Source organism: Prunus mume, linkage group LG1, assembly GCF_029339155.1.
Source record: "Prunus mume cultivar Tortuosa linkage group LG1, ASM2933915v1, whole genome shotgun sequence".
In the NCBI taxonomy this organism is placed as follows: Eukaryota; Viridiplantae; Streptophyta; class Magnoliopsida; order Rosales; family Rosaceae; genus Prunus; species Prunus mume.
This window is the reverse complement of record NC_142698.1, coordinates 26,034,270-26,047,853: the sequence shown is the minus strand read 5'-3', so window position 1 is coordinate 26,047,853 and position 13,584 is coordinate 26,034,270. Positions and strand designations below refer to the sequence as shown.

General features: G+C 43.3%; 2 protein-coding genes across 2 annotated transcripts; both read left to right on the top strand.

The window, feature by feature from the left end:
- Nucleotides 1-1,415: 1,415 nt before the first annotated feature.
- Nucleotides 1,416-3,254, top strand: LOC148921447 (uncharacterized). The gene is made up of 4 exons (XM_089048842.1): nt 1,416-1,654; nt 1,775-1,990; nt 2,118-2,537; nt 2,669-3,254. The coding sequence occupies exons 1-4, from the start codon at nt 1,416-1,418 to the stop codon at nt 3,252-3,254; spliced, it is 1,461 nt and encodes a 486-aa protein (XP_088904968.1).
- A 7,521-nt stretch (nt 3,255-10,775) lies between these two features.
- Nucleotides 10,776-11,589, top strand: LOC103322902 (putative histone H2B.1). Its single transcript, XM_008224859.3, has one exon. It carries the CDS (start codon nt 10,873-10,875, stop codon nt 11,317-11,319), a length of 447 nt encoding a protein of 148 aa, XP_008223081.1. The 5' UTR covers nt 10,776-10,872; the 3' UTR covers nt 11,320-11,589.
- Nucleotides 11,590-13,584: the final 1,995 nt, after the last annotated feature.

Here is a 13,584-nt window from a genome sequence, read left to right as displayed (position 1 = left end):
GGTATCTTTGCTAAAGGAATTTCGAGATGTATTCGCTTGGAGCTATGAGGAAATGTCTGGCTTAAACCCAAGCTTAGTAAGTCATACTTTGAATATTGAGCTTGGTGCAAAACCTATCGTGCAGCCAAGAAGGAATTTTCATCCTGAAGTTGAGAAGCAAATCAAGGTGGAAATTGAAAAGTTGTTAGCTGCCGGATTCATTAAGCCAATCAAGCATCCAACATGGTTAGCAAATATTGTGCCTGTGAAGAAAAAGACCGGAGTAATTAGAGTGTGCACGGACTATCGAGATCTCAACCGAGCTTGCCCAAAGGATGAATTCCCACTGCCTAACATGGACATCTTGATTGATTCAACCTTGGGTCAAGGATTGTTGTCATTCATGGATGGGTTTAGTGGCTACAATCAGATCAAGATGTCACCTAAGGATGCTGAAAAGACAGCCTTTCGAACACCATATGGGAATTTTTATTATACGGTCATGCCATTCGGCCTTAAAAATGCTGGCGCCACTTACCAAAGAGCCATGACAGCGGTATTTCACGACATGATGGGAAAAGAAGTCGAAGATTATGTGGATGACCTTGTGGTGAAGTCCAAAACCAGAGAATGCCATCAGGGAGCTTTGAGGAAAGTCTTTGGAAAGGTGTCAGACGGTTTGAAGATGAATCCAAAGAAGTGTGCGTTCGGGGTTTCATCCGGTAAATTCTTGGGGTTTCAAATACACCAGCGTGGCATAGACGTGGATCCTGAAAAGACCAAAGCCATAAATTCTCTTGCACCCCCTAGAAACCAAAAAGAATTGAAAAGCTTTATGGGAAGATTATCGTATATTCGAAGCTTTATCCCAGGTCTTGCTGCTACCATGAGTGCTTTTACTCCATTGCTCAAGAAGGGCAAGCCGTATGAATGGAGTGAGAGGTGCCGAGAAGCTTACAAGAAGGTGCAACAAATAATCACCAAGCTGCCCACTATGAAAGCACCTATTCCGGGGCTTCCTCTCAAGCTTTATTTGGCTGCAACAAACACAGCGGTTGGGGCCTTACTTGCTCAAGATGATCACAGTGGGGAAGAAAGTCCTATTTATTACGTAAGTAGGCAACTAAGGGGATCTGAAGTAAGATATCCGAAAAGCGAACTTTGTGCCTTGCTCTTGTCTATCTTTGCCACACGCTTACGGCATTACTTCCTTACTCACAAGCTATATCTCATGGTGAAGTCTGATCCCGTAAGATATTTGCTTACAAGGCCGGTATTATCTGGACGCCTTGCACGTTGGTTGCTACAACTGTCGAGTTTGATATCACCTGCACCACCCCAAAAGCTATCAAAGGGCAGGCCGTGATTGACATGTTGGCTCTATTTCCCGAAGTTGAAGAATCAACAATCTCTAAGGAGGTTCGGGAGCTGCGGAAATGGTTCTTTGTAGTCACAAAGGCAAAACCATGGACCCTCTGCTTGATGGGTCTTCTACGTCGAAGGGTGGAGGGGCAGGTGTGGTGCTTGTCAATCCCGAGGGGCAAGCCACGGCCCTCTCATTCAAGCTAAATTTCCATGGACAAATAATCTGGAGTCTGGCTTTTATTGCGAGGATGTCTACAAGGGAAATGGGTGTCGAAAGAATTAAAATTATTGGGAATTCAAACTTGGTCGAGTCAGTTACAAGGAAATTTCTCCGTGAATGAACCAGCATTGGCACCATATCGTACACTGAAAGGCTTGTTCGTTCATTCAAACAAGTTGTGTTGGAACATATCCCGGGAGTCACTAATAGATATGCTGATGCGTTGGCCACTTTGGGGTCGAGGCTCTCATTCATTAAAGAACAGCCCAATATTGCAGTAATCAAGAAGGACATGCCAGTTGTTGAAGCAATGGCTCAAGAGGAGCAGCTGGAAGAGGATGACTGGAGGAAGCTTGTGAAAGAAAAAATAGGCAAAGGAAGCAACATCAAAGAATTGAAGGATTATGCGATCATCTTTGGGGAACTGTACAGACGCCTTCCGGGAGGTATTTTGACCATTGCATAGGGATAATGAAGCACAGGAGAAGCTTCGGGAGGTACATGAGGTCACTTGCAATTTGGAGCCAATAATCAGCTTGTACTGGCGCTGCAGCGCAAGGGTTATTACTGGCAGAAATGAAGAAACAAGCGGTGAAATACAAGCCAATTGTCCCAAGTGTGCAAAGATACCTTCCACCGAGGAATCATTCACCGTCTCGTTTGCGGAGGATTGGAGGGCTCCATACTTGGCATCCTTCATCAATGGAGTCTTGCCAACCAATCCCAAGCATGCACGCAAGCTCAAAAGGACAATGAAAAGATACTTCATAGATGGGTCAACTCTTTACCGTAAGGGGTTTAATGGTGAGCCATTAAAATGCTTGGGAAAGTCAGAAGCACAGCAAGTCATGCAAGAGATTCATGCTGGAGAATGTGGTGAACACCAAGGAATGAAGAAGCTTTACCGGCAGCTGCTGAGTGTTGGGTACTATTGGCCTACAATGAAGAATGATGCATACGACTTTGTGAAGAGGTGTCACACATGTCAAGTTCATGCCAATTTAAGTCATAAGCCTTCCACGCTGCTGCAAGACATGCGCACTCCTTGGCCCTTCCATACTTGGGGGCTTGATTTGATCGGGACTATCCATCCACCATCGACAGCTACATATGGATCCTCACGGCCACCGAATATTTCACAAAGTGGGTTGAGGCAGTTCCTCTTCGGAAGGCCACGGGAGCTGCCGTTGCCAATTTCATCCGTGAGAATATTGTATGTAGATTTGGGATCCCAGACAAGATTGTCACCGACAATGGCACCCCGTTTGTCAATAAGCAAGTAAGCTCAACACTTAGTGGTTATGGTATCAAGCATCGTCGCTCCACGCCTTATTATCCACAAGGAAATGGTCAAGCGGAAGCCACAAACAAGACTTTATTGAGGATCCTAAGCAAAATGGTTTATGAATATGAGGGAGGTTGGAGTGTTCACCTGCCGGATGCTTTATGGGCCTACCACACCTCTTCAAGAAGTGCCACAGGTTTCTCGCCCTATTCGCTTGTGTATGGGTCCGATGCCATTTCACCGGCAGAGATTACCATCCCCACTGCCAGAATAGCAGCCGTTAACGACCTTGAATGGGATACAAAGTCGTGCTCGAAATGGCGCCTGCTGGACCTTGAAGCTTTGGATGAAAAAGAGCGGAAGCCGAAAGAGGACAGCGTTGTACCACAGAGCTCAAGCCTATAACAGTCAAGCCTCGCGCCTTGCAAGGAGACCTCGAGCTAAAAGTTGCGGAGCATGTGAGACAACAGTGTCGGAACCTTCCAAGTTTGCCGCAATGGGAAGGCCCGTTTGCGTCAAGGAGGTTCACAAGCGGCTATTATCGCTTGGTCTCGTCAAGGAATGCACGCTGACCGACCCCGTCAATGGGAAGTGGCTCAAGCTCTATTATTGCTAAGTTAACTTTATGCCTAGTACTTTTGTATTTTCTCTCTGTCAAAAAAATAGACTCCTTCTGTCTTATTTTCACGTTTTGAAAAAAAAGACACTTTTGTATGATGCACCATTATGGTAGCAATGGGCTTTTGCAATGAAGATGAAGGAATATATTGAAAAAAATATATATATTGTGTCTCCAAAACTTTACTATTATTAACCCTTTATCAAATTTTCCATATCTATATATGTATATATAAACATGCTACTTAGCAGTAAAACATGCCGGGCAAAGTCACTTAGATGGGGTCCCCAAGCATCACGCTTAAGCAAAAAATTTTGACAAAGATATACCTGTTTTCAATGATATCCAACCCGACAAAAAAATTTCAAGCAGTCCATAAAGGCAATTCTGGCCAACAAAGCAGTACATATACATATCTACACAGGAAATATACAACATGCCTCAAGCATTCGGAAATTCATACAAGCTTCAGTAGTTTAATATCAAAATTACAAAGGCATAACGACGTAGTCGTTAGAGTCTAAAAAAACAACACTACAAGCAAAGCAAAATAAAACGCATATCTTTGAAGGTTCACACGCCTTGAGTCACAAAGAAAAGGTGATCATGTGCCAAGCTAAGCGGTCTCCAAGCTAAGGATGGGCAATCTGCAAAGATAAAAGAAAATGTGTGTCAAAAAAAAAAAAACTGCTGGAATATGCAATAAAAATATATAATGGATAATTTGAGTACTGTAAGTTATGGGGAATGTCCAAAAGAACAACGGAAGCCCTGGAGATAATCGGCATTGCCTCACACGCACTCAATGTAAATACCCTTAGCAAGAAGAAGGGCATGCATCTCCTGCACCGATTCTCCAACTCGTTGTTTAATATTCAAAGCGCCCGCAGCAGCCCTCACTTCATCGTAGTCATGCGATAATTGTATACCCGAATGGCCCGTGCTCCAAAGATCGCGTGCTAAGTTCTTCACAAGTTTGAGAAGAAATTCCACACGAAAACCAATTACGGCCTCACATATCGCTGGGCCTCGCCAAAGAAAGTAGTTTGTGATCCGTAATGTCAAGGAGTTGCGTGGTGTTCATCCCGTGAAGTACTAAGTCGAGGGCTCGAAGGGCGTGCACCTAGAGAAAGAGGAGGTGACATCTGTAGCTTCCATCAAACTTCCGTATTTATCCATAAACCTTTTCAAAGCTTCAACCGTCTCTGGGTACACGAGGGCACCTCAAACGCCACATAACCATCGAATCTGTGGCAAAGCGGAAGAAGTTCATCAATGGATCTGAGAATGGTGACACCACCATCAAAAAAGGCTTTGAATGCCGTGTATGAGTTTTCCCAATCTCGCCAAGACATGTCTTTCTCGAATGAATGCCCTTTTGAGGAACCTGCGATAAGAGCATCACCATTCTTATGGCTATTGTCAATAATCTCTGCAAAGGGAGGTGCTTTGGAAGAAGTGGAGCTGCGAAGCTATGTCTGCGCCTAATTGGAGAAATAGGAGGAGGAACCGCCGGAAGTGGTGGAGAGGGCCGCACCATGTCGGGAGTACATGGGTTAGGAGAAGGAGGAGATTGCACCGCCGAAGGCTCGTAAGCGACTTCGGCGACAAAGATGGGAAGGGCAAAATCGGCCTCCGGTGAAGCACCTATCGTGCCTTCAATGGTGGGCACAACCTGCAGGAGAAAGGCAAAGTATGAACTATGGGACACAACGGGCAATATGCAGTGTTAATATTCTAAGTAGAACAAGCAAGAAGGGTATTTGATACCAGTTCAAGGTCGACACGCTGTCCATGATTGCTAGCGAGGCGGGAGTCGATTCGAGCCATCGAGCTCCCCCAAGCTAGTGAAGGCCGGATAGGTGTCTTCGTCGTGACTACCGTATTGACCTTCATCAAGGTCCTCATCCATGCCACTCGTATCGCGAGCGCTCTCTTGCTCATGAATGTTAGTCTCAGTTCCCGCAGCACCACCTGCTCATCGCCATCATCATCACTACTATCATCAACCGTCACCACTACCTTGGGTCCCGGGTCTTCACCTTTATTCTTACGGGTATTAGCAAACCGCGTTTCAAGAATACGATGCTTCGACGTTTGGTCACGGAAAACCCCTTACCCTTACCCTTACCTTGGGAAGTACCAAAATGAGATAAAAGGGTATACTTATGTGTACGTAAAGAGCAGGAAACAAAAAGAGCAACACAAACAAAAACGGCAATACTTACTGCGAGGAGATAAAGCTCTTGGTGCTGCTCGCCGCTCACGCCGGTTATAGGCCATCTGCAAAGGCTCGCGGGCGACTTTTCTTGAGCTAGGAGGGCCACTTGCCGCTACCTTAGGATGAACCTTTCGCCCTTTACACTTTGCCTTTTCTCGACAATGCAGCCTTCCTCTCGCCTGCGTTTCCCATGTACAGCACTTTTCCGGTCTTGTGAGAACCCGACTTTTCTAACTTCCGCTCAGCTTTGAAAAGTCACCAACAATCTCTCCACTTTTGGAAGTAAAGGGAGATTTCGCTTCTCGCTGTGGAAATGACCTTCTCTTCCGACACTAAGCGGGCATGGTGAATGACGGTAGGAATCAATCTATCACAATGGGCAGCATGGAATCGGCTAAATGAGGCAAAGCAGCAGTTCCAATAATTTTGGTAAGCCTTCGAGAGACTACCAACACACGGCTAGCGAGCAAGAGCAAGAGCAAGAGGCTCGCCATCCCCTGCACACTCGCCACCCAAAATCCATGCAAGGTCGGGAATCTCCACTGGAAGGCACGCCTTGGTCGAACCAAACTGCCGTCGACCCGTGCAGGGGAATAATGCACGAAACCTCCGAGTGATCGCTCACCAAATGTGGGCAAAGGAAGACATGCAGCGCTTAGTAGTGCCTCCCACGCGCAGGTAACCTGCATCGACGTGGCTAGGGGCCTCACCAAGACAACAGACCGCATAAAAGGGTGCATGGTCAATCCTCCGATAAACGCAGTGATGGGCGGAAGATGAATTCTCAACATCGTCCACAGCTCTAAAAATTTTGGCCCTTCCAGCATGCGACGGAACCATCTACAGATCCGAGGAAGACTACCCCAGTAGGAGTTCTCGTCAAACAACCAAAGTGACTCACCTTTGAATAAGGAAGGAGATACCTCTATTCCTTTGAAGCGCTCCCATAAAAAGATCTGAGAAAACTGGAATTTACAAAAGTCTCCACACCATGGTTCCGCCGCCCCTTCTCAAGAAATTGAATCTGGTCAAGCAAGCGGTATAGGTGCCCTAAGAACATGGGGGCTAAAGGAATCATGCTGCCCCGTGCTATTGCCAAAGCCAACGGAAACACTCTCCCATGCAAGCAATCTTGGGAAAAATCACAAAAGAGGAATCTCCCGAGCCACAATGACACGAATGCAGCGAGGCAATACGGCTCATCTCGGTCGCTCGAAAAACTGAATCCAATTATTGAATCTTAGAGAAGTACTAGGAGAAGTCGGAGCACCCTTCCGTAAAGTCTCAAGCTTTAGCCCGTCTTCCGGGGTTAGTGCAATGCGGAAAGGATCTTGACTGCCGCAAAGTGGGAGCCAAAATGTTGGCTACATCCTCAAGCGCGAGTGAACTCTCCCACGAGCAAATGAAAGTATGTGTCTCAGTACTCCACCGTCTAACCAAATGTCGAAGCGTCTTGACTTCAATATGGATGTCACAAGCCTTAGAGGCAAAGATGGCTTCCAACACACCTGCCCGGCTTAGGATATCACGGGTAGACTGTCCTTCAGTTCACGGTCAACCCACTCACCAACCCTTGGTGCCGCAGGATATTGAAAGAACAAAGGAACTGCTGAATGCACTTTCTATACAACACCTTGATATAGATGCGGGTCAATCACCGGGTAGATTCGCGCTGGTTCTTCATCAATGATTATGTCCTCGTCAAGCACCCTTAAGCAGAGGAGGTGGCCTCCCTCTCTTCAACCTGTCATCCATGGAATAGAGGTGATCCCTTATGATAAATGGTGGATTACCGGATGCCATAACAGGTACCTGCATATAGAAAAGCGAGAAGAAGCAAGATGGAATTAGCACACATACGATACGTATCAAACACGACTGGTTATGGTCGTCCGAGCAAACATGCAATTTAGAATTCAAGCTCATGGCAAACAAGAGTTTTGCTCTGTGGCAGGATAAGCAGTCCATTCTCCAAATAAAAAAAAAGGGAATAGTCAACCAGGCAATACGAAACATCCGCTCACAAGAAAAAATTGTTCTCTACAAGTGACAATTGATCGGACATACGTCCTCAAGGAAAGAAAGCCTAGGCCAAGCATCAGTCTACACCTATTCTAAAATACCCAGAGTTGGCAGAGTTATTACCAAAGTCTAAGAGGACTGAAGGGTTTGAAGGTTCCAGTAGCAAAACGTCAAGGGTTTCCAGCACCTATCCTCACCTATGCCCAAGATGTGTACACCTGCATAAAAAACAAACAAAAGGGAAATCACATCATGCCAAATCAGCCTTTTACACACAAAAGGGAAGCCTGCAAAAGAAAAGGGAGAAAACCTGAGCCAAAAAAAAAAAATTATTACCTTTCCAACAAAGCTCGAGCAAAATCAACGAAGGAAGAAATCTAGACAATGGCGCGGGCCCTTCCTTGCTAGCACCCACTCCGTGAGTACTATTGTTGCAGCGGAAACAAGATAAGTAAAAAGGGGGGTTTTGGTATTTGGGCTGCCAAAACAAAAAGCAACATCCGTGGGTATGAGAAACCCAACGAATTCTCCAATCAATCTAAGGGAAAACTGGAGAAAATAGGGTACCTTGTTAAATCTTCCAAGGGATGGCGTCGAATGCACCAAAAAGAGGAGAAAATCAGGGATTTGAAGGCAAAACCCGCACAAAGGAGGACCTCGCCCAGAATGACGAACGGGCTCCTTTGGAACGAAGATGGAACGACGGTCGGGTTCGACTTGGGTCTTCTTCTCAGCGGCTGGAGGTAAATAATTTTGGCCTGACTTCACTCTTTCAGTATATTTGAATTCATAGAGAAGCAAAGAAGAACGAAGGGAGGGACCAAGGTTGAGATTTTGGTATTAGACTCATACGAAAAAATGAGTTAGATATTAAGTTGTTGAGGCCCAAAAAATCCATGGATTGGGCCCAAGCAATTATCAGCCCGATACAATATTCCATAAGGAAAAAGAAAGGAAAAAGGGTCTACCACATGCAAGTTATAATCCACATGCCGTGCTAAATAAACAAATTATCATGCTATGATTCGCGATAAAAAAGAATATATATGATTAACTCATGCTAAGATTAAAACAATTCTTCCCAAGGGCGATAAATTAAAATATGCCAAGCAACATGCCATGCCGTTATCTCGCATCCAACCACGCTACAAGTCTAGGTGGGCCCAAGCCACTCAAAAAACCCGGGGCTTGCTTGAGTGGGTTGTGGCATGGATGGTGATAAATCAACATGAGACCCATTGATGGGCCGAGAAACGGAAAGTCTCGGGTTGCTTGGGAGCCTCGAGACTCAAGCCCATTTCTTAGGCCCAAACATGTGGGTAAGCACAAGAGAGAAAAAATAGCCCAAAAGCCCAAGCAAAATAACCTAGCCAAGAGATAACCCAACCAAAAAATAATAAGCCCAAATCGAGAAGCCCAAAGAAGCCCATTTGCTTAGAAAGCCATCTTGGCCCTTAGAAAAACTAAAATAGCCCACAAGAGCTTCTTTTGAAAACAAAGAACACGTGAAGAAGTAGATGGCAAGCTCCTTAAGCAAAGCTGAAACCATCCAAGCCAAAATATCCAAAGAACCGATGAATACCATCCCGCATGTCGAAGCATCCTTGGACCAAGATACATTTGCACCTCTTTTCCTTCATCGATTCAGCCAAGGAAGAGGAAAGAAAAGAAGAAAAAGCAAACCAAGAGGGAAGCTCTCATTGCACAGGAAAGGGGATGTTGAGCCCCAAATCCTCAATTCATGAAAATAGATGTAGCAATCTTTGCCAAGAAAGGAAGTCGAGAAGGGGAGGAGAAAGGAGAAAAGCTCACCAAAGTAAGTAGAAGCCATTAGGGTTTCTTGAAAATGGTGATTTCCCAGCTATAAATTGAGCCTTTCCCTACCCAACAAACTCAACCCACAACCGCAGAGAGCAAGCTTTTCTCTCTACCTTGCAAAACTCAGATTAATGCTCATCCCTTCTCCAAATTTGTTTTTCTAGTAGCCACTGGAAGAACCCTGCCTTTCCTTTTTTCTCTTTCTCTAGTCAAAATCCCTCACAAAACACCTCATCCCTTACTTAGACCCTTTCATTTCTCACAAACCAAGCCTAATTTCTCTCTTAGTGCTAAACCCATGTTGGTTTTGCTCTCCATGCCTCATGCCACTCATGCTGAGCTGAAAGACCATCTGTAAGCATGCCAAAACTACCTGCAAGTCATCATTATTCTCGTTGGTGAAGATTATCCAAAATATTTCCTAAGGTTTTGCGCTCTTTCGAGGTATTTTGGGGCTTGATTTTAACCTAAACAAAAGGGCAATCTCCTCACTCTTTTGCAACAAGCCCACCATTTGTCGGAAGGAAAAGTCCCTACATAAGTAAATTTAGGTTTTAGCCCAAAAAAAACATATCAACTTTCAAATCAAAGACATGCAAACGTAAATGATTCCTTGGAATTCAAAATAAATAAGGCAATTTTATCCATTTTGGCTTATTTTAAATTTTTTTTCTCTCCTTTGGTCTTTTCCAAAGTCTCCCTAGATATTAATACATTCGACGACAATATATAATCACTCCGGTTCATTTTTAAGTGGCAAAAACCAAGAACCGAACCAATTCAAGTCAAAACCTATTTTTTCAGTTTGGTTTACCGATTTATCAGTTTATGTAAAGTCCTTAATAAATTTCGATTAATTGGATTTTTTTTGTTATTAAAAGTTTTTTAAACTTGGAATTTTCTGATAAAATAACAAAACATGAAAGTTTTTTATATGAAAAACAAAACTTTATTGTGGACCACACTCAGTTTCCGGATGATGTCAACCATCCATACCGAATAACCAACCCATGCCAACCATCCACTATCAATTTCATCCAAAAACTATACACCGTCAGATCCCACCCAAACCCACCGATCCGTCACCAATCCGCTTGAACCAGCTTACTGCATCTCAACCGTCGATTCCTAAGCTTTCTCAAACCCAATCCCACGGCCGAAGCTACACTCCAAGTCAGCGATCCGCGTGAAATCCTAATACCCAATACAATCCAACACTCGGCCAATAAATACACATCCCTCCTCCTCGCTACTCACTCATCACAAAAAATATCCCAACTCTCAAACCATTTCGTTAAATCCCCAAATTCCCAACCTCAGACTTTTCTCTCACAACTCCAACAATGGCGCCCAAAGCTGAGAAGAAACCTGCCGAGAAGAAGCCTGCTGAGGAGAAGAAGTCCACAGTCGCTGAGAAAGCCCCGGCGGAGAAGAAGCCCAAGGCCGGCAAGAAGCTCCCGAAGGAAGCCGGAGCAGCCGCCGGAGATAAGAAGAAGAAGAGATCGAAGAAGAGCGTAGAGACCTACAAGATCTACATCTTCAAGGTTCTGAAGCAGGTCCACCCTGATATCGGGATCTCCAGCAAGGCCATGGGCATCATGAACAGTTTCATCAACGACATCTTCGAGAAGCTCGCTCAGGAGTCTTCGAGGCTTGCGAGGTACAACAAGAAGCCGACGATTACTTCTCGGGAGATTCAAACTGCTGTGAGGCTCGTGCTTCCCGGTGAGCTCGCCAAGCACGCCGTTTCTGAAGGGACCAAGGCGGTGACCAAGTTTACAAGCTCTTGAAGTGCGTTGTTGGGGTGTGGATTGGAATGGCTGCTCTTTGATTAGGGTTAGGGTTAGGGTTGTAATTAGTAAATGTGTATTTTTCGTTCCTTCTCTGGTTCATATAATATTCGGTGTTCTGCCTATATGTTGTTGGATTGTGTAGGATTTTTTGATTAGGAATCCTACCGTATGGCATTTGATACAATGCATGTGATTTTTGACCCAATTGTTTTTGGATCTTTTTGGTCCTAGTGCTTCAATTTTGTGAAAGATTGGGTTTTTATGTTATTCTGTTCTTAGTGCTCATGTCGTAGAATGCCATTTGTTCTTCGTTTTATAGAGATTTTGGTTCTCAGTATAATAATGGCTTTGTAGTTTAGTTTGTCGATTGTTTGAAATAATCTAAGGTTCCTATATTCTAACATGGTCTTCGTTTTTATAGATATGGTTGATCTAGTTATATATAGTCTACACAAATATGATTTGTTTGATTACTTTCCACGTGTTTTCTACACAATCAACTAGGGGTGTGCATAGGGAGGTTCCCATTGGTAATTTGCGTAGGGAAGACAGAATTGTGTGGCCTTGGAACAACTCTGGTTTGTATTCTGTGAGATCAGGTTATAACAAGCGGGGGGTCTTTGTTTCTTCTATTGGAAGGAGTAACCGTTCGTCCCATGTGATTGAGGGTTGTGTTTCCAATCGGCCAAAATTCAAGTTTTTTCTCTAGCCCACCAGGCTAAACCTTTTTCGAAGAAGGATTATCAAGTCCCCCATCTACCCCATTTGCAATCAGTATGAGGAATCTGGGGAACATAATATTTTTATGTGCCCTTGGACCCAAGAGGTGTGGTTTGGCTCCCCCTTGATTTATTGAGTGAACCTGCAAAGCCTCACCACTATTGATCGTTGGTTTAATGGGTTAAACTGTCATGTTCTGTCAAAGGAGCAAGCTTGGGTTCTATCATTGACTAGTTTCATTGCATGGGAAATTTGGAAAACAATGTGCAAATTCCTTTTTGAAGACTCTATGATTGATCCCAAAAGGGTGATGGAAAATGCTGTTTCTGCAGCTTCCGAATTTGAAGCTGTGAAAAATCAAGTTGCCTCCTCTAGGAATGGGATTGGTGTCATCATCCCGCCCTCTGAAATCTGGAAGTCCCCTAAAAATGGTGCAAGAAAGGTCAATTTTGATGATGCCTGGAAGAACCATGACGCGGATCTGGGTGTGGTGATGAGGAATCAGAACAAGGAGTTTTGCCCTGGATACGCTAGAAAGCGCAGCTGTAACAGTGTCCTGAATGCTGAAACTGAAGCTGCCATTGAAGCTCTCACGTGTTCGAGACAGAGGGGCTACTCAAGGATAGTGATGGAATCTGATTCAAAAGTTCTCATTGACAATATAGCCGGGTGGCTTTACCGGTTTTTTTCTTTTTAAATTGCCTTTAATAAAGAGCACAGACGAGTGGCTATAGTATTTTACATACGTATACATATATATGTACGTATGTATTTTTCAATAATACATTTGTGTTCTATACACATCTCACGTTTATAAAAAAGCAAACATACAATAGTTGTATTGTACATATGCGTATATATTTCTAATGTTTTATACATGTATTTTTTACAAAATTTTCAATAAGACACACAAAATTCACGTATTATACAAATAATTCTCACATATTATTAAATAAGAATAACATATGATATAAAAATAATATTAAAATATCATATAGTAGAATATTAATATCTACTTTGGATATGTTGAAACTAACAAAGTAATATCTATAAGGTACAAACTAATGCAACTAGGACGGTCCTTTTTTATTTTTTTATTTATTTTTATTAAATAGTATCGTTGTGCTGCCATACTATTTTTTATAAAAAAAGGATCGTAGTATAGTCGCCCGGCTATACTATTTAATGAAAAGAAAAATGGAACTTCTTAGATGCATCAGTTTGTACTTTATAGATTTTATATATAAAATAAATAAAAAAGAGGATCCCCATTGATTAGGCACCACGTGCCAAAACAAGTCTATTTAAAAAAAAAAAAAAAATTAAAAACATAGTATAGCAATGCGACTGTACTATTTTTTTAAAACGAAGACCTTTTAGCAATTAGGTGCCACCTGTCAAAAACAAGTATAGCCGCGTGGATATACTTTTTTTTTCATTTTTAAAATACAAATTTATAAATAAACCCAATTCTAGACATGTATTTATAAAAAAACCCAAACACTATTTAAACATAGAAACACACCCAAAATCAACCCCAAA

Coding starts and splice junctions, on each gene's coding strand:
- LOC103322902 (XM_008224859.3), top strand. CDS start 10,873: ATGGCGCCCAAAGCTGAGAAGAAACCTGCCGAGAAGAAGCCTGCTGAG.
- LOC148921447 (XM_089048842.1), top strand. CDS start 1,416: ATGGTTCTTTGTAGTCACAAAGGCAAAACCATGGACCCTCTGCTTGAT. Junction 1,655..1,774: donor GGGAATTCAAACTTGGTCGA/GTCAGTTACAAG, acceptor AGTCACTAATAG/ATATGCTGATGCGTTGGCCA. Junction 2,538..2,668: donor GCATACGACTTTGTGAAGAG/GTGTCACACATG, acceptor CACCATCGACAG/CTACATATGGATCCTCACGG.